The sequence below is a fragment of the Oryx dammah genome, unplaced genomic scaffold, assembly GCF_014754425.2.
Source record: "Oryx dammah isolate SB20612 unplaced genomic scaffold, SCBI_Odam_1.1 HiC_scaffold_25, whole genome shotgun sequence".
Taxonomy (NCBI): Eukaryota; Metazoa; Chordata; class Mammalia; order Artiodactyla; family Bovidae; genus Oryx; species Oryx dammah.
In genome coordinates, this window is record NW_024070209.1 from 69964561 (window position 1) to 69984559 (window position 19999).

Genomic DNA, 19999 nt, shown 5'->3' on the forward strand with positions numbered 1-19999 from the left:
TCTGAATAGAGTGCAGATTTTAGTTATAATCATGTGTCAATGTTGGTTCCTTAATTAATAACTGTATCACACTAATGTAAGAGACTAACAATAGGGAAAAACAGAGTGGTGGGGGGAGGGGCATATACGGAAACTCTGCTCAATTTCCAAGTAAACTTAAAACTGTCCTAAAAATAAAGTCAATTTTTTAAAATGTATGTTCTTTGGCTATGCAATTCCACATCTCAGAATTTATTCTGAGAAAATACTCACAAATGTGAGCATGGATTTATCTACAAGGACATTTCAAGAATACTTCAATAGAAATAACATATTAATGGTAAGAGTCTGGCAAAAGAAGCTATCATTTCTCTACTCAACGGAATATTGGGTAGCCATTAAAAGTGCTGTAAAGAATACCTGATTATATGAGTATAAATTCATGATACAGTAAGAGATAAGCTAGGTTCCAAATGGTAAGTACAGCAGAATCTACCTTTATTGAAAAGGATAGATAGATAGATAATCATTTTTATTTCCCTTTGAGCTTATCTGTATTTTCTAAATGTTTACATTTGCGTATACTGCTCTTTCGTTGTGGTAAAATGCACATAAAACAATATTTGTCATTTTGACCCCTTTAAAGTGTACTATTCAGGCATTCAGTACCTTCACAGTGTTAATGCAACCATCACTAAGTTCTAGTTCCAGAATCTTTTCATCACCACAAAAGGAAACCCTTTACCCCTTAAGCAGTCACTCCCGTTCTCCCCTCACCCCAGCCCCTGACAACCATTAATCTGCTTTCTTTTTCTATGGATTTGCCTATTCTGGATATTTCATGTAAATGGAATCAGATATGACCTTTAGTATCCAGCTTCTTTCACTTAGGGTGTTTTCAAGGTTTAACATGTTACAATGTTATCAACACTTCACTCTTTCTATGACTGAATAATGTTCCATTGTATGGCTATACCACATTTTGCTTATTCCTTCATCAGTTGATGGACATTTCTATTGTTTCCACCTTTATCTATAGTGTTATAGTGAATAGTGCTGCTATGAACATTCATATACAAGTTTCTATAATAAAAATATACCATTCTTAAAAATAATCTCTTTTAGTCTCATCAGGCTGCCATATCAATATACGATAGATGGGGTGGCCTTAGTAACAAATTTATTTTCCTACAGTTTTGGAGACTAGAAGTCCAAGATCCAAAGTTTCAGCTGATTCAGTTTTTAAATATCAAGTATTTTAATTATCACCTGCCTTATTTTTTCTCCAATTATTGGATAATTAATCTCCCTTAAACATTACTATAAATACTTAGCTGTTTGGAAGGAGGCTGTTTTTGTCTTAATAATCCTAAATTTATAAAAGCAATGCATTCAAAAAAGTTGTGAGTGAACAGGAATGAAATTTCCCAGACTAGGTTATATGCAGTGGTTGGTGTCTCATCCCCCAGTCAGCAGAGACAAGCCATTCTTACGATGTAAACGTTAAAAAGAGAGAGAGAGAACTGAATCTGCTGTCTGCTCCTCAGTCCGAGGGCAATTGCTCAGAAAATATTACAGTATTTAAACATAAGGAAAAATGCACAGAGTAGGCTACGATGTTACAAAAACTCTCTCTACTTGCTCTGCGAACCCTGAGAAATCGTGAGACTGGCTCCTCACCCACAGTCCACCATGAATTCACGTCATCACCCGATGTCTTTCCCCAAATGTGCCAAATACACAAAACCAAAAATAACAAGAGTAAAGAGTCTATTTTGAGAAGTTTGTACAACTAGCAGCCAAGATCTTTCCAAGGCCCATGGTACATATGTTTTAAAGTAAATATACAAGTAAACAACTAGTTTCTTCAAGTCAAAAAATTAGATTCTGCTATTTCCCTACTGGGAATTAACAAGTGGTCCCACAGCTTATCTGCTTGTTAACACAATTTTTCTAAGGGTTCTTCTAAAGGGTTTTTCTAATAACATGTGAGCAGTGATCTGACAGGAAGAATCTTGATTAATTCCTCCCCATGTGCTGTATTCTGACTTCAAAGCCAGGAGCCCTTCCCCTGTACCATCCCTGTGTTATAGAAGGAGAGACTGAGATCTAGAAGTCAAAGGCAATAAGCTAGGGATTTTTCTTGGGCTTGAGAAGTGGAAGAAAGCTCAGATGTGAAGAAGGGAAGGGATCCATTCACCTAGTGAAGCAAGGACTTTTCAGTACAGAGTATCCTTTACAACCATCTCAGGGGCCAACTCCCAGAGACACTAGGCTTAATTTAATCTTTCCTCTCTTCCTGGTGTGGGGTCTTGTCTGATGACAATGCTAAACTCTATTTTGTGTATGTTCACTTTCTCAACCTGCTCCTCCTGAAGCAAGAGCTACATATAGTATAATTAATAAAGATATGTGAAGTGTTTGCAACAGAGCCTGAAACATTCATGACAATAAATATCATCATCTTCTCAAAGTCACTAAGATTGTTCACCTCTTAAGTTTAATTTATGTGCATGAATTGTCTTCAGATTAAATAGTAATATCTTTTTCTGATTTAAAAAATACTATGATAAATAACTACTGCATTAAGGAGTTGGAAGAGCGTGAAAGTATTGTATAATCTGATTGATGTTTGTACTATCAACTGAGCTGAAATCAGATCAAAAAGTCTGAACCAATTGAGGGGGCTTCTATGTTACAGGGTTTGAGATTGGGGGTCTCCTAATGACCACTCATAAGGAAAGGATGGCAATCAGACTTCTACGTTGTTGCTCTGAAGGAAAATACTTTGTTTCCTGTTAAGGCCAAACTATTACAGAACCACAGTCTTAACAACAAAATTGTTAGAGTCAGAAGGGACCTTGGAAATCAATCATCTGTGAAATGACACTAAGGGTCATCTGAAAGTCTCTACCCGGAGACAGACTTTAAAACAACAACCACCAGCCAAGCTGTCAATCCAAAGGGCCTCATCAGAGACCGAGACGATTTGGAAGGGCAACCTGGAGAACTTCTTTGGGCTGCAGAACACATCCAGAGCTGCTTCTCACTACTTTGCTTAGGTTAGAGTTGCTTCTAACCCTAACCCTGTAGCCTTCCCTCTGGTGGGACCCGTCTGGTTTCTTCTCACTCAGCATACTAATTTTTAAGTTTATGTTGTTCTATATTCGATAGTTTGTTCCTTTTATTGTTGGCAAGTATTCCAACGCCAAATTTATGTATTTCCCTATTAATAGACAGTTGGATAGTTTCCAATTTGAGGCTACTATGAATAAAGCTAATAGGAATATTCTTGTACCAGTCTCTTTTGTGGACCTTGGCATTCAACACTCTTGTGTAAATCCTTAGGAGCAGAAATGATGGGCCAGGAGGTGGGTGTATGCTTAACTGCTTTCCAAAGTAATTGGGTCGTTTTACATTCACACTCAAAGCAATTCTTCTCCCTTTTTTAAATTTGAAGCAACACGAATTTGAAAAGGAAGAAAAACAAGAATGAGTGTTAATGAAAAATGAGAGGCAGTGAAGAAAGTGCTTCCTAAATTATTTGGAATAGTCAAGAAAACCTGTCTATAAGGCACAAAGCTATTTGACAGCTGATCCTCCAGGCAAATACTTTTATTTTGATCATTGGCTTGGAAATAATTTTAGCCACTTAGATCAAAAGTTTTCACAAAGATGATTCAAGCAAAAGCCCAAGAGGAGAAGAACTTATATAAAGAGCCCTTCAAATGAGCATGGCACTGTGTTAAATGCAAGAGAGAGAACTCTTCCCACTTGGCATGCTTGTTCACCGAGCCAGCCGAGGCTCTGACAAATGAAACAACGTTTTGATGCCTAACGCAGTTCCCCCTCAGGCACTGAGTCAGCTTCGTGTTTCCCATGAGCTTTGCTTCAAATAAACAAATTGGAGAACTTTATTAATTATGCACTCTGGGGCATAGGGCTGTGATAGACACCACGCTCTGCTCACAGCCTCGTAGTCAGTCTTCAGCTTGCTCCCGGCAAAAAAAGGGATCCCTAAGTCCTAAAACCTACAGTGTTATTTTTGTTGGTTGTACAGTGCTCACTAAGAGAAAATGAAAGCAATAAAGGCAGAATGTAACTCCATTCTCAGTAACTTTAAGAGGTACTCTATGCAATCTTTTTTTTCTATTAGGAAAATTAAACATTGTCAACAAACTGAATACCCCCAAATCTGAAATGATTACATCAAAGCCTGTCTCCCTCCTGCAGTTGGTGGGAATTACTGTGTGCTTAAAAACAGAAAAATGATACTAGGAGGTCTCAGAGAAGTCCTGAGGCAGCAGTGTGCTGAGCAAAGGGCCTGCACAGACGCAGAGTGGCAGAAACTTGATCTGGGACCTCAAGCCTCAGTAGGCAGTTATTTCCAGACAACTCCCGAAGGGACTGGGGCTTGGTCCTGGGCAAACTAGTGAATTTTCTCATGACTTTTATTATTATAAGTGGCTTAGATGCCAGGGGGAGAGGAATAAGGAATTCTTTTTTTTTTTTTTTTACTTTATTTTACTTTACAATACTGTATTGGTTTTGCCATACATTGACATGAATCCACCACGGGTGTATACAAGCTCCCAATCCTGAATCCCCCTCCCACCTCCCACCCCATATCATCTCTCTGGATCATCCCCATGCACCAGCCCCAAGCATCCTGTATCCTGTATCGAACATAGACTGGCACTTCGTTTCTTACATGATAGTATACATGTTTCAAAGCCATTCTCCCAAATCATCCCACCCTCTCCCTCTGAGTCCAAAAGTCCGTTCTATACATTTGTGTCTCTTTTACTGTGTTGCATAAAGGGTCATCATTGTCATCTTTCTAAATTACATATATATGTGTCAGTATACTGTATTGGTGTTTTTCTTTCTGGCTTACTTCACTCTGTATAATCGGCTCCAGTTTCATCCATCTCATTAGAACTGATTCAAATGTATTATTTTTAATGGCTGAGTAATACTCCATTGTGTATATGTACCACAGCTTTCTTATCCATTCATCTGCTGATGGACATCTAGGTTGTTTCCATGTCCTGGCTATTATAAACAGTGCTGCGATGAACATTGGGGTACATGTGTCTTTTTCAATTCTGGTTTCCTCCGTGTGTATGCCCAGCAGTGGGATTGCTGGGTCATAAGGCAGCTCTATTTGCAATTTTTTAAGGAATCTCCACACTGTTTTCCATAGTGGCTGTACTAGTTTGCATTCCCACCAACAGTGTAAGAGGGTTCCCTTTTCTCCATATCCTCTCCAACATTTATTGCTTGTAGACTTTTGGATCACAGCCATTCTGACTGGTGTGAAGTGGTACCTCATTGTGGTCTTGATTTGCATTTCTCTAATAATGAGTGATGTTGAGCATCTTTTCATATGTTTGTTAGCCATCCGTATGTCTTCTTTGGAGAAATGCCTATTTAGTTCTTTGGCCCATTTTTTGATTGGGTCGTTTATTTTTCTGGAATTGAGCTGTATAAGTTGCTTGTATATTTTTGAGATTAGTTGTTTGTCAGTTGCTTCATTTGCTATTGTTTTCTCCCATTCAGAAGGCTGTCTTTTCACCTTACTTATAGTTTCCTTTGTTGTTTTCTTTTCTTTTCTTTTGAGTACCTGTCACTTGCAAGGCACTGTGCCAAGCACTTACCTCGCATTAATTAACTTAATCCCCACAACAGCTCCATGAAGTAGGTGCCACTATCTCCATTTCAGAGATGAATTTTGCCCCAGGGAAGTCAAATAACTTGTGGAAATTCCCCCAACTTAAAGGAGAAAGAGTCAGTATTTAAACCCAAGTCTTCCTGCTCCAAATGCCTGCTCTGTACTTTATGGACAGCAAGTGAAGTGGAAGTCGCTCAGCTCTTTCCAGCTCTTTGTTACCTTTGTGTCCAACTCTTTGTGACCCCATGGACTATACAGTCCATGCAATTCTCCAGGCCAGAATACGAGAATGAGTAGCCTTTTCCTTCTCTAGGGGATCTTCCCCACCCAGGGATCAAACCCAGGTCTCCTGCATTGCAGGCAGATTCTTTACCAGCTGAGCCACAAGTAAAGCCCTATGGACAGGAAAGAAAGTTTTAAAAAAGTTTTTAAATGGGCAGCTGCTATCTTAGCTATGGGCAAGAGCACCAGGCTCAGATTGAGAAGCTGGGTTTGAAAAAGAAAACACATTTTTCCCTTAAGTTCTACTCATAACTGCTCTCCACTGCCCCTCTTTAGCCTCTTTTCTTATCAGTTCAGCTCAGTTCAGTCACTCAGTGGTGTCTGACTCTTTGCGGCCCCATGGACTGCAGCACACCAGGCTTCCTTGTCTATCACTAACTCCCAGAGCTTACTTAAACTCATGTCTATCGAGTCAGTGATGCCATCCAACCATCTCTGTCTTCCCCTTCTCCTCCCGCCTTCAATCTTTCCCAGCATCAAATTCTTTTCCAATGAGTCATTTCTTCATATCTGGTGGCCAAAGTATTGGAGTTTCAGCTTCATCATGAGTTCTTTCAATGAATATTCAGGACTGATCTCCTTTAGGATTGACTGGTTGGATCTCCTTGCAGTCCAAGGAACTCTCAAGAGTCTTCTCCAACACCACAGTTCAAAAGCACCAATTCTTCGGCACTCAGCTTTCTTTATAGTCCAACTCTCACATCCATACATGACTACTGAAAAAACCATAGCTTTGACTAGATGGACCTTTGTTGGCAAAGTAATGTCTCTGCTTTTTAATATGCTGTCTAGAGGAGCAAGCGTCTTTTAATTTCATGGCTGCAATCACCATCTGCCATGATTTTAGAGCCCAAGAAAATAAAGTCTGTCACTGTTTGCATTGTTTCCCTATCTATTTGCCATGAAGTGATGGGACAGGATGCCATGATCTTAGTTTCTGAATGTTGAGTTTTAAGCCAACTTTTTCACTCTCCTCTTTCACATCAAGAGACTCTTTAGTTCTTTGTTGCTTTCTAAGGGTGGTGTCATCTGCATATCTAAGGTTATTGATATTTCTCCTGGCAATCTTGATTCCAGCTTGTGCTTCCTCCAGCCCAGCGTTTCTCATGATGTACTCTGCATATAAGTTTAAAAAGTAAGGTGACAATATACAGCCTTCATGTACTCCTTTCCCAATTTGGAACCAGTCTGTTGTTCTATGTACAGTTCTAACTGTTGCTTCTTGACCTGCATAGAGATTTCTCAGGAGGCAGATCAGGTGGTCTGGTATTTCCATCTCTTTAAGAATTTTCCACAGTGTGTTTGTTCTCTTTTCCTATGAGAAAGGTTTAATAAAAAGTGTTTTCCTGTGAGAGCACTGCCTCCCTGAGCAGCTATAGTCTACAGTAACTGGCCTTGAGCCGGTGGTGAGTTTTTCTGCTTTCCCCTCCAGGCCTCCAAGCAATCTACCTTCCTTTTTTAGTGTAAAGGAAAGCCACCTGAACTTCTTTATTCCCTATCTTATTTAGGGATGTTCACCAGCACTAGAAAGTCATGGTTTATTTTATAAGCCACAGAAACAGCAATGCATCACTTCAGTTCCCATCTATTGTGTGTTTTGGGGTCTTCTGGGTAGTAACAGGTTGGAGCTTGCTGTGCCCTTATTAAACTGTGAAGGTCACTTCTCTTTAAGGATCCATCATCAGTGAGCCCTTTGCTTCCTCTCCACAAATGTGTCTCTTCCAGAGCCTTTTGCAATTATGGCTCGTTTCTCTAGGTTTCATATGGCAGGCGTCTGAGCAGAATTAAAAGCATAAGCACGTGCAAAAATAATCTGCTTCCCAAGATAGTAAATGCTGAGAAGTTCTATATTAGAACACACTGTGAGTGCTGACTGGCTGGGGCATGATTAACCTAATAGGCTTAAAGTTCCACTTGCCATGCACATCTGTTAGGACACGAGCAACACTCAGAGGCCCATAATCCATGAGGCTGAAGTCCTTTAGAATTGCCCTTTTGCTTACTAGCAGCAGAGGGCTCAAACCTTAGAACATCACCAGGACAGCAGCATTACTACCTCTGCAAGATGGGGCCAAGGAAGTGAAGAGAGCTGGTTGCAAGTTTAGGACATTGCACCTTGGACTTCAAAGGATTCTGGCCTGCAGATTGCCTGGATGGACTAGTAAGACTGCCTTCTGTTCCTATTTTGAATACGATTCTCTGAAAATTGTGAGGGTTGCAGGTGGGAGATGACGACAGGCTGACATCATGGGATGCACACCTTCCCACAGTGATCTTGTTAACAGTGTTGCCAAGAGTGGCATCCAGTTTTTTAAAAAGCCCAAAGCAATTCTGCCAGGACATCAGAGGGCCAGTGAAAGAGGCTCCCTCCCTTTGCTGGTTCAAAGTTCCACCTGCTATGACCCCGGAGGGGGCTCGTCACAGGGACAACGGGCAGAAGAAGAACAGCCTAGTCCCAGGTGGACCCAGACCGTGGCTGACAGTCTCTGTCAGCTCACCAGGGATCCCACTGCAGGCAAAGCAAAAGATATGGAGAGACTGATCCCAGAAACCAAAACCTCCCCATCCCAGCTGAACAAATCACAAAGCTGCATGGCTATGGACATTCCATTCAAGAGACAGAGCTCCCATGGGTCACAAGGGGCAGCCTTTTCCGGGGAAGAGAGTGAAGAAAGTAATACCCAGGAGACTTCCAAATGGGCAAAGAGACCAAAGTGTCACAGGTCGAGCAAACAGGGTCATTACCGCCAAACCATCCTTCCTGCCCACGAGTCTGAAGACAAGGTGGACTTCCCTGACCCCCTGGTGAAGGCCCACCAGCGCACTTACAGCTATCTGCATGCCTGCCTCTCCAAATATGAAGCAGTTCTCAGCATCACCCATCGGGCCACCCAGACCCACGAGCTGCTGCAGCCCATGGTCAGCTTCCTGATGCTGTGTTTCGATGAGGTCAACCGGCTCTTGGGGGAGATCTCCAAGGATGGAGACGAGCTCCTCCAGGAGGTTCAGAAGGATCTGGCTTGGCCATTGAAGAAAGGAGAGCCCCAGGAGCAGCCAGATCTCCTGCAGCAGCTTCTGCAGTACACAGTGAGCAAGCTGCAGGAGCTCAGCGGCACGGTGGCCTTGCTCACCAGCAGCCTCCTAGAGGGCTCTGGCAACTACCTCCATGCCACTGCAGCCCACCTGGGGAACAAGCTGAGCACAAAGAGGGGTGCAGATGAACACCTCCTCAGGGCTCTGGGGCACCTGGAGAGCTTGGCGAGCAGCCACAGCGACCCTGAAGCGTGGGATATACCCCTGTGCTCTGAGGACAGTGGCATCGGGGCGGACAATGAGTCCGTGCAGCTAGCAGACAAGCTGGGCAAGCAAGCCAGCTGGGACTTAGTGCCGGAGGCTGCAGAGTGGAGGCCGACGATTTCACCCACAGTGGAGGCCAGGCTGTCAGGACACAGCTGGCAGCAAAGTCCATCCCGGATGGGTTTAGATGGACCCCAGGACTGCCCACTCTCAAGGCCTCTCACAGCTAAGGTTCATCCAGCAGTGCAGGGTGGATCAGGGAGCCCCTGGCCTTCCATTGCAGGCCCAGAAAATACTGCCTCCAGGCCTTGGGGGCTGGGCCAAAGCATTCCGTGTGGTCCCCCTGGGATGGGGACTCCTGATGAAGCACACCTTTCTAAAGGCTCCAGGTGCATGGACACTCCATCCCTCAGTGAAGGTGAGGACAGCAGCTCAGAAGAGGAGGAGAACGAAGGGAGCTGCACGAGCCCACACGCCTGGCGGGAGAACGCTTCCCATCCAAGGCCGCGGTCTTCACCTGCCAGTGCTGAAAGCCCATTTCAGCCACACCCCCGGAGACTCAGGAGCCCCCAGGCCCGGGAGATGGTTCTGAAGATGAAGCAAGCGATCAGTGAAAGGATCAAGTTTGTTCCTGTGCCCTTGGAGCACCAGGACTGGATGGAGGAAGAGGAGAGGACCACTGTGCCCCCGAGACCCAGCACGGCCAGCGGCAGCAGGAGGGCCCCCTTGAGGCAGAGGAGGTCCCAGTCCGAGGGGTGTCTGGAGAGCCACACAGAGGATCCCACCCTCCAGGAGCTGCGGAGGGTCCAGAGGGACCTCAGCCAGAGGCTGGAGGTATTTTACAGCCTGGGCACCCGATGGCAGGGGCAGAGCCAAGAGCCAGTCACGCAGCCCAGAGCTGCAAGGCTGAGGCCAGACAACCACTGCCGGGTGGTCCCGAGCAGCGCCATCAGCAAGCTAAAGTCATCCCTCACCAAGAACTTCAGCATTTTGCCAAGTCAAGACAAGACCATCCTGCAGAAGTGCTGCTCCCGCCCTGAGGGAGAACAGCCCGGGCAGGGAAAAGCTGAGGGGTTCCCAAACATCATCCCACTGGGCGAGAGGGCCGGTGAGGCTCCAGCGGTCAGGGACCAGACCATCAGGAGCTGTCCCACCAGAACATCAGTCAAGAAACTCATTGAAACCTTCAGTCCCACCGAGAGTCTAAGGACGCTGGGCGATTCCCGGGACTTGGGGCCAAGCCCCTGCCCCAAGAAGTGGGGGGTCCCCACCATGCCTCCCAGATTCCCCATTTACAGAGGGCTGGCCCCATTGTATCCAAAGCCTCGGATTTCTCCAGCATTGGGTGGAGAATCTCTCAGGATGGGCCCAGGCTGGAGGCCCTTAGTTCCTACCTTTCCCAGTCTGCTCACAGCTGAAGCAGCCAAGAGTGAGGACCTCAACTGGGAAACAGAGGAGAACCCAGAGGATCTCCCTCCGCCACCTCTGGAAATTCTGATGGACCAATCATTCACTTCTCTGGAGCCCCCTGAGAGCGGCAAGGCGGCAGAGAGCCCCCTTGAAGGGACCCACGTGCCAGGGCTGGGAGGGACTGGCTCTGCCCGGAGAATGTGGGCTTCCCCAAGGCTAAGAGTCTCCATGAGCCCCACTGACTTGCTGCCCAGCAAGAGCACCGCCACCCTCACCAGGGCCCACAGCGCAGAGCCAGGGAACAGCAAGGGTGGCTGCAATACCGGAAAGCTCGCCTTGGACTTCAACCACCCACCAGCAGCTAGCGGAAACCCAGAGGTGCAGGGCAGCAGGGCACAGAGTCAGGTACGGGCAGACAGGGCCTCAGGCCTCTCCAAGCCTCCCCGGAAGGTCATCCACTGGCTCCATTCCAGCCACACATCCGGGCAGAACAGGATCTCAGAACCCAGCCTGACCAGGCCGATGCGGGGACCACATTCTCCCGAGGCCCCAAGGCAGACCCAAGGCCGAAGCCCTGTGCTAGTCAGGAAGGCCTCTCCCACAAGGGCACACTGGACACCCAGAGTGGACAAGAGGCACTCGGGCCTGCCGTCCACTCACAGATCTGCCCAGCCAAGTGCACCCTGTGTACATGGGTCCCCTAGCCCACCCCTCAGCCCTCCAGTGAGTCCCAGGGTGCTAAGCCCCCCAACAGTGAAGAAACGAGCTTCCCCTCCCCTCCAGCACAAGCTGCCCAGCCCTCCCTCAGCAAGCCCACTGGCTCAGCACAAGATCTCCAGTCCCCCACCCCAGCGCACAGAAGCCGGTTCCCTGGCCTCTGGCCCCTCCCCCTCTCCCCCAGCATCTCCCAGTCAGGGGCTCAAGGAAACACAAGACTCTGAAGACTGTCGGGCAGCCATGGCATCTGAAAACACACGTTCCATTTTCTGCCCAGCCACCTCCTCTCTGTTTGAAGCTAAACTACCGTTCTCAACAGTACATCCACTCACCCCATCATCGCTGCCCCCTGAAGCTGGGAGTCCTCTTGAGACCCCCACAGGAGGCTGGAGGGGCAGCTCAGGGCCACGAATGAGGGCGGATTCACAGCGAGGGACAACTCTGTGTGCCCTGAACCCTCAACCTTTCATCCGAAGGTCAGCCTCTGACCCCCGGCCGGGCGTCCGCCTTCACCTGCCTGTCCCGGGTGCCACCAGCAGCGCTTGTGAATCCCAGCATGGCCAGAGCAGGTAAGGAGAGTCCTGTGGTTTGGGGGACAGAGCTGAGGGGCCCTTAGGATCACCTGGGTCAGTAGTTTTCAAACTGTGCTCCAAGAGAAGAACAAGTTGGAAAGGGGGTATCAAGATACCCGGTCTCCCAGTGCCCCAACCTGAAGCAACAATTTTTCATCTGTTACACGTTTCAGGTTCCCATGAAAGATTTCATTGCAAGAGGCTCTGCTGTAATACGAATAAAGTTTAAAACAACCAGGTTGGTTCAGCCACACATGCCCCTCATGTCACAGGTGGGGAGATTGAGATGAAGTGACTTGGCCCCCAAAGTTGAGTCATGGTTACCTGTCTGGAACCAGCAGCTTGATTCCTGTCCTTTCTGGTTTACATCAGTAGACCAGCATCTTAGCGGGAGGTGCTTTGGGTCCCAGGGCTTTCTTTAAACTCTTTAAACCTAAGACCCTCAAGAGGCCTTTGTGCGTTGCATCTATCGCTTTTTACTACATTACAAAGTAAAGTTGAGAGATGTCTAGAGTGTTTATTAATTTTTAAAATGCCCCATTCTATGTTAACATAAATAATATAACAAAAAGTAACTATTTTTCTGCAACAAAAAAAACTGAGGGAGCAGAGTGACACTGTCTTTTAGTTTTGCAAACCTCTGAAGTTTTGGAAACCTCTTTAGTGCGTGGGCTTCACAGAAAGACAGCTAGGTTCTCAGAACTGCATCTGCAGGCAATCTGTTGTGATGTCCCACATCCTGTAGTCTGGAAAACTCCACTCTGCATTCATAAAAGAATGAGTGGGAAAGGCACATAACATCTTAATATTATTATGGACACAGTTTTGACAACTTGGACACAACACCTTCCTCAAAAAGGTCTAGGAGGCAGCCAGGGGACACACTTTAAGAACAGCTGATCCTGGAGGTATTGAGTATAAAAGTTAGGCTTCCTCTTACTCCTGAGGACCCCCAGTCCTGCCTCCTTCTCCATCTCCCCTTTCAGAGTTCGTAGAGGAAGAACAAGACTTTCCATGAGCACTGAGCTTGAGAACTCAGGCAGAAGGGCCCCCCTGCCTGCCCTGGGCCGGCTGAGTTCCAAGTGATGGGCGTGTTCGTGGCCCAGCCACACAGACAGGCCTGGGCAGGTGGCTGTGAGAGGACATGACTCAAAGTATAGCCACTGCCTGGCCGTTGAAAGGACTCATATGGTGATGTGGTTATTTTACAGGATATATAGGAACATGTATCTTTTCTTGAATTGTGGCATGGGGAGAAACGTGTACATCTGAGGTCGGTTAAAGAGGAGCTTTTATCAATGTGTCTTGATATCAGATCAGACAAAGCTCAGCCCGCACCAGTCCATGCTATCTTTTCAGTGGCCACGGTTGTGTAAATCAGAAGTTAATTTCTGCCAGAGTGATACGTGTTACAGACTTCACAGTCTGTCGAGGCGTATATGGTAATTTTTCACAAAGTACTCGGCAGTCAATTTTAAATAAAGATATTATCTCGGGAAAGTTGTGCGTGATTATAGTTACATAAACTTCCCCAGCCACTTGAAAGAAATGAAATATTGATTATTTTTGCACGAATCTTAATGTAACGTTGCTCTTTTCTTAAATCTAAAACGCACTTCCTACAACACAGTACCTTTCATCTGAGAACCTCTATAAATGTTAATACATTATTCCTCACACTCGCTACTTACTCAGTGATTAGATTTCTAAAACTGTGCCCTTCCGGAGAAGAGCTTGAGAGAACGGGGACAATAAAATGGCATTAATTAAAAACACTAACATTTTAAAACAGCGGGAGCAATAATAAAGCAACATAAAATTGTTCAAGGAGAAAATACTGCCATTCTCTCAGGCTTCTCCTCGGAACAGGGCAGCCTAAGAGGTTGTTTTATGTCCTGAATTTCAATATGCGGAGAGATGGGGTGGGGTGGGGAGTGACTGTAGCTTGAAAGAGGGAGGAAGAGGAAGATGCATAAACAAGAGCCTTCCCAAGGTCACGTGGAAGGTCACAGAGTGACTCACACCCATTGCTGTCTCCTGGTCAGACCACACCTCCAAGCTCTTCGACTGTGAGCATGTGATGGGAGTAGTGGGAAAACGCTCCTTCCCCAGACACCCCTCCCCACACTCCCCGCCCAGCCCTTATAAAGTTGGCATCTGGGAGCAAAAACCAACCAGCTCTAAGAGCAGAGCGTTTGCAGCTCTGTAGCAGACAAGCATTTTTTCTGCCCTCCTGTGTATGGGAAACAATGCCAGGGAACTGAGCCTGATTTCCCCAAGATCATGCAACAAGTCAGTGCCAAAAAGCCAGGAACTGCTCGGAACAGGCTGTCTCCCCAAGCAGGGACTTGAAGGAGCAGCCCCACCCGTAGTATCTTGCAGCCAAGGCGGGCTTGCTGGACGCACTGGCCTGCATCTGGTTTTGATCTCCGATCTTATCCCATGCTGGGCATGAGCCCCTTCTTCAGAAAACATGATGGTGTTGATACCTTCCCCATATCAGGGCCCGGGGATTGGGCACAGTCCTTGGAGGCTTCCGCAGGAAGCTCAGTTACTGAGCCTCAACTGTTACATACTGAATCCTCTGATGGAGGCAGCTGTCTCTCTCCAGGTCTCAGTGTGTCCAGACTTGCTCCCCTAAATGCAAACGCGGTCTTTTACTCTCTGCCAGAATAGGACTAGCCAGGCAGGGGCTCTCAGCAGCCATGTTTCCTGGATCCAGAGACCCAGGCAGCCTGCTTCCCCATCAGGTCTGGGAACAGGTGCAACCACAGCCATACAGCAACAGAAAAAATCGACCTCCTGGCCTGAACCTCATGAAGATGTAGGACCTGGCTAGGGGTGGAGAAGACACAATGCTAGAACCAAATCCTGTGTCAGACCTCGGTGTCAGCATCCACGGATGCTGGGCACCACAACCTGTCCCCTGGGCCTGCCCCTCCTGTTCCTGGTAGCCACTCCCGTCCACAGGCAGCAAAGGGTCATGCCTCCCCCTGCTCCAAAGGGGCAGAGGGAAAGCAAACAGTAAGGTGGGTGCTGTTACGCACACATCACTGGGTCCTGCAGGAACTCACAATGGGGCCAGAGGCTGACATAGATAAGACTGGCTTTAAGGATCAGAGTGGGCTCCTCACCACCTGAAAATTATGTATGTCGGCCAATGCCAGTGCTCACTCCCATTCCTGCCACCCTGATCTTGTCAGGGTCCAAACTCAAACTCGTCCTCGGCTGGTTGGATATCCCATGTAAGTCTAAGCATGCAGAGCCGAGCACACTCCTAATATAGTCAAGAAGGTCCTGTTGTGGGTCTTGTCCTGGCCCTGGGGTAGCTGATGGAGTGGCTCAGAGCCTCAGGTGCCATAGGACAGAGTGGTCCTTCAGGTCTCTTGCGGGTGTGAATTTCTGGTCATGCTACAAAAGAGCACCAGTGACAGCTGACTACTCGTTGAGTGCCTGTGGTGTGCTGGGTAGTGCGTGGAGAGTTTTCCATGCTTCATCCAATATTGAAAGCTTTGAGTGTCCTGTGAGATGGGTATCATTACTACCTCCTGTTGACGAAGAAGGAAACTGAGAATCAAGGCGATTAATCAACACACTCCAGGTCACAGAGCTAGTAAGTGGAAGGGCCAGGGCGTGAACCTAAACAGCGGACTCCACCTTCCATTGTTGTGGGACTAGTCTGGCTGTCCGTGGCCAGGGTGGCTCTCTGAGCTGGTTCCCCATCTGGCTAGGCTTGCTCCGTGCTTGGGACCACCTTGCATTCTGTGCCACCAGAGCACACTGGGTGGCCCTCTTTGTTCAGAGCCCCTTCATTGTGGCACTCAGCAGCTGGGAAGCTCTGTTTTATTCAAAGGCCAGGTCTGGGCCAAGCAGTTTTCATTTTATCCCGTTCAGGAAAAGGGTGGCAGCAGAGCAAAGCCGGGTTGCTTTTGCATTTGTTTTATTTTGGTTTTTGCTGTTATCGTTGGTGTTGCTCTTATTTTTAATTCAACTAGATAAGCCTAGCCCTTTATGGAATAAGAAGTGGTGGTTCAGATGGTAGAGAATCTGCCTGTGATGTGGGAAATCCAGGTTTGATTCCTGGGTCAGGAAGATCCCCCGGAGGAGGGCATGGAAACCCACTCCAGCATTCTAAACTGAAGAATCCCATGGACAGAGGAGCCTGGCCGGTTATAGTCCGTGGGGTTGCAAAGAGTCAGACACACCTGAGCAACTAACACTTTAAAACAAAACAAAATAAAAGCCCAAGTTCTTGAGGGATCTGTTTTGTCCAGAGCTGCAGGATCTGATTGTCCCAGGAAAAAACAGGACTCAGCCTGTCCTCTGAAACTCCAGGAACATGGCTTCCATGGTGCCCCACCAGAGGAGACACCCACAAGGACAGCACCAGCAGGCAAAGCTGATATGGAAAGGCAGAGGCCTGGCACAAGGGCCCACCAGGTCTGTGGGCGACACAGACAGGAGGGCTAGAGAGAGACAGAATGGAGAGGGGCGGGGCCAGAAGCAACGAGGAGGGTTTGACTGGCACCTATGCTTTCTCTTTGCAGCGGCAGCGAGGAGAGCCCCAAGGACACAGAGCCACGGAACAGCCCCTGTGGCCTAGAACTGAAGGGCAGCGGCAGGGGTGCATCATCCCCAGAGCTCTGTGTGCTGGGCCACGGGCTGCAGCGAGAGGCCAGCGTGGGCTATGCCCAGGACAAGTCCCAGCAGAAGGAAGTGACCTGACGGGCTGCCAATTGGGTGACACTGATGTCAGTCACCCCAGAAAGCAAGGGTGACAGCCAAGCATTAGCCCCAGAGAGGGTAGGCCAACCAGACTCCTGCTGAGATGCAGGAAAGGCCTGGAAGGGGCACTGCCCGAGGGGTCTGCTAAATTCTGAACAACTACTGTGTGCAGCCCTGGGTCCTGGTTTGCCTCGAGGGTCGAAGATTAACTATCAACATGGACTCCACAATTACACTCTTTAATCCTTCAAGTGTTGGCCTTAATTTAGCAGGAAAATGTATTTCCAGCATGCTTGATGAGCCAGGTGTTCTGAAACTGTCTAATTCTCTCAACAATGAAGGAAGCAGACAGCATTTTCCTAGTTTTGCAGTAAGAAAACCAAAGTACCCCCACGCCTACTCACCCTCCAAGTGTCTTGTCTGAGCTCACCCAGCTAGGAAGAGCAGGAAAAATTGCACAGGTGTGCCTGGCACTAGAATCTATTATCTTTCATTACTTTTTTTTTTTTTTAACATTCTATTGCCCCTGACTATCCCATCATTCCATTTGCCTAAAGCATGCACCTACTTGTACAAACAGAAAGCTTTTTTAAGGTTAAAAAGTGGCACGACATTCAAGTACCCATTATGAGCTCTGTTGAGAAGCTGATTGCTCCAGACATAAGAAGCCTGCGGTGAGATTAAGACACACAGCTCCACCTACCCTCCTTCTTCGGCTTCTCAAGCTCAACTCCAAAGCCCTGGAAGGAAAGCATCCAGCCCATTGGTGCAGTCCTGTTGCCCTTCCAGCTAAGCATGTCTCAGATGCTCTGTCCTACGCACCCACATGCCTCTCAGACTGAGTGGGTACAAGCAAGCCTCCCAAACAAGGCAGCCTTTTCTCTGTGCCCTACGAGGACTGAAGCACAGAAGGACGTGTGGGTAAGGGGTGCAAATGCGCACACACACACACACCCCCCACACACACACAACCAATCCACAGTGGTTTCTCAGCCAACTTTATTCCCAGTCATCTGCAGACCTTCTGCTGGAGTTGAAATTGAAGTGAAGAGCCATCGTTCATGCCAAAACCCTGCTTCTGCCAATTGAGCTAGATATTTGCAGCAGCTTTTGGAATTTTTCCACTGGAGGCTGTGGCGTGCTTTCTGTTTAGAAAAGAATTTGCAGTAATTGGATGATTCAGTGCCAGCACAGTGGGTTGTCAAAAGACAAGAATTCTCACCCACAGGGTACAGCAAAGGGGCAATCCTTCACCTTTGCTGCAAAGCTGATTTTTTAAGTTTGGAAAAATTAAAGTCTTCAAGCCCTGTCTTGTTGAAGTGGATCATGACTCAAGAACGTGTTAAACTGGGTCCTGAGAATTCAGCTACCACCCCCACAGACAGGCTGAAGCTCTGAATAAGGGAATCCCTCCTTGACCTGTTCAGATACTCAGACAGAGGTGACAGGGATCATCTCTTCCAAGGCATCCAAGAAAGTGTTGATTAGACTACCACGAGGGGCCACAACTTGCCCCTCTATGGGGAAATGTCTGTGAACGCCCACCGTGAGATCGTGTTTCTGTGTATCTGCTCTAATTCTCATAGCAGAACTCAGGCCACGGTGGAGCGGAGTCACACCCCAGGCGGGAGGGTGGATCCTGGGAACTGCCTAGGCTGCAGGAAACCCTGGCAGTTTAAAGCCACCCAAGCAGGCAGGACCTGGGTAAGTGTGTGAGAGCAGCCAGCTTCAGGGAACTTGTTTGAGGTAGGGATAAAACTTGTTCAGGCCATCTCCCTGCACGGTTAGGCTGGCAGCATGCTGCTGAGGGCTGGGCCCCATAGGCAAGCTTTCAGGAAGCAAGCAGTGCAGAGCCATCCAGTCTAGAGATAAGAACTGGTCAGAAGGGGTCCTGCCCTGTGTGACGTTTCAAGGCCAGCTTCCTGGAGGTCTGAAGAAACAACACAGAACCCCAGCTGCCAGGAGATGAGACAGGGACCCAGCTGATGAAACTGATGCTACGTGGGGACATAACCGCAGCAATGGCAAGTCTAGTGAGAGGATGAGAACGGGGAGCTAGATCCGAAAGAATGGGAAGTGAGGCTGATTTCCAGCCCTGGCCCCGCCACCCTCCCCCAAAGGGCCTATCTTAGAGGTTTGGGGCTGGTTTGAGTGGGGGGGTGGGAGGTGGGCTAAGTGTACCCAGTTGCAGTGATATGAGGGAAAAGTGGGCAGCTAGGAGCCAGGCAGCATATTATGTGATGGAGGAGGCTCAGTATCAGAGAGAATGCCCTGGAAGGGTCTGGAATGAACCATTGCTGCCTTCATGAGGGTGCCTGGCAGGTGGTTCTGTAAGAGGAGAGCCCCACCCCCATGAAAGCTAGGCTGGTAAAATAGCAGCCAGCACCCACCCCTCCTGTCTGTCCTGCAGGCAGCAGTGGAGGGATCCAGGGCACCCAGGATTCCTGCCATCAGCCGTGAACCAGCTGATGAGTTTTCCTCCCCCTGCCTCCACTGAACACCTGCTGTGCCAGGACAGGGCCAGGCTGCCACCATATATTCTCATATGTCATATAATGAGAGACCTAGAAACCTCTAGGCCCAGGCAGCAGGGGCAATGAGCTAGTATAGCCATCAAGTTGCCCAAGGACCCAAAGGCTTCAAGAATCCCAAGTCATTTTCCAGGAGAGCGGCAAAGGGGAGGGGTTGCTGAGGCCAAAGAGCTAAGAGGCAGTAAAGGTCTAAGATGAAGCAGTGCCAAGCTGGCCCAGGAACAGATGAGCCAAAGATGTGTTTCAGGGGCTACTATCCCAACTATGGGTTTCCCTTGTGGCTCAGAATCCTGGTAAAGAATCCTCCTACAATGTGGGAGACCCTGGTTCAACCCCTGGTTTGGGAAGATCTCCTAGAGAAGGGAACAGCTACCCACTCCAGTATTCTGGCCTGGAGAATTCCATGGACCATATAGTCCATGGGGTCACCAAGAGTCAGATACAACTGAGCAACTTTCACTCACTTTCCACTCACTCATCCCAACTACTGCACTCAGCCCAAATTACATTCTGAATTAAACTCTGTAAAAATAAATTAAATCCATCCCATTGAACCACTTGTGTGAAAATCCATTGTTTCACCCTTCTTGTGGCCAGGCCTTTCCTCAAACCTGTGTCTTTGGCTCTGCCTTGGAAAAAACTCACTGTTGGTGGCCATGTGAGGCAAGCCCAGCTCTGGAGCTTCTCAGATGGGTCACTCTTACCTGCCTTCCCCCTGTGCCTAAGACCCTCATCTGTGTTGGGTCCAATCCACTTCCTGTGCTCTAGGGGAAGGGAGAGCAGAGATTTTTTGTTTTGTCTTGTCTTTTTAA

At 47.7% G+C, this 19999-nt stretch overlaps 1 protein-coding gene across 1 annotated transcript; it reads left to right on the plus strand.

Annotated features, from left to right (window-relative positions):
* The first annotated feature begins 8182 nt into the window (after positions 1–8182).
* PCARE (photoreceptor cilium actin regulator) lies at positions 8183–17959 on the plus strand. The gene is made up of 2 exons (XM_040224154.1): positions 8183–11928; positions 16479–17959. The coding sequence occupies exons 1-2, from the start codon at positions 8183–8185 to the stop codon at positions 16654–16656; spliced, it is 3924 nt and encodes a 1307-aa protein (XP_040080088.1). The 3' UTR covers positions 16657–17959.
* The last annotated feature ends 2040 nt before the right edge of the window (positions 17960–19999 follow it).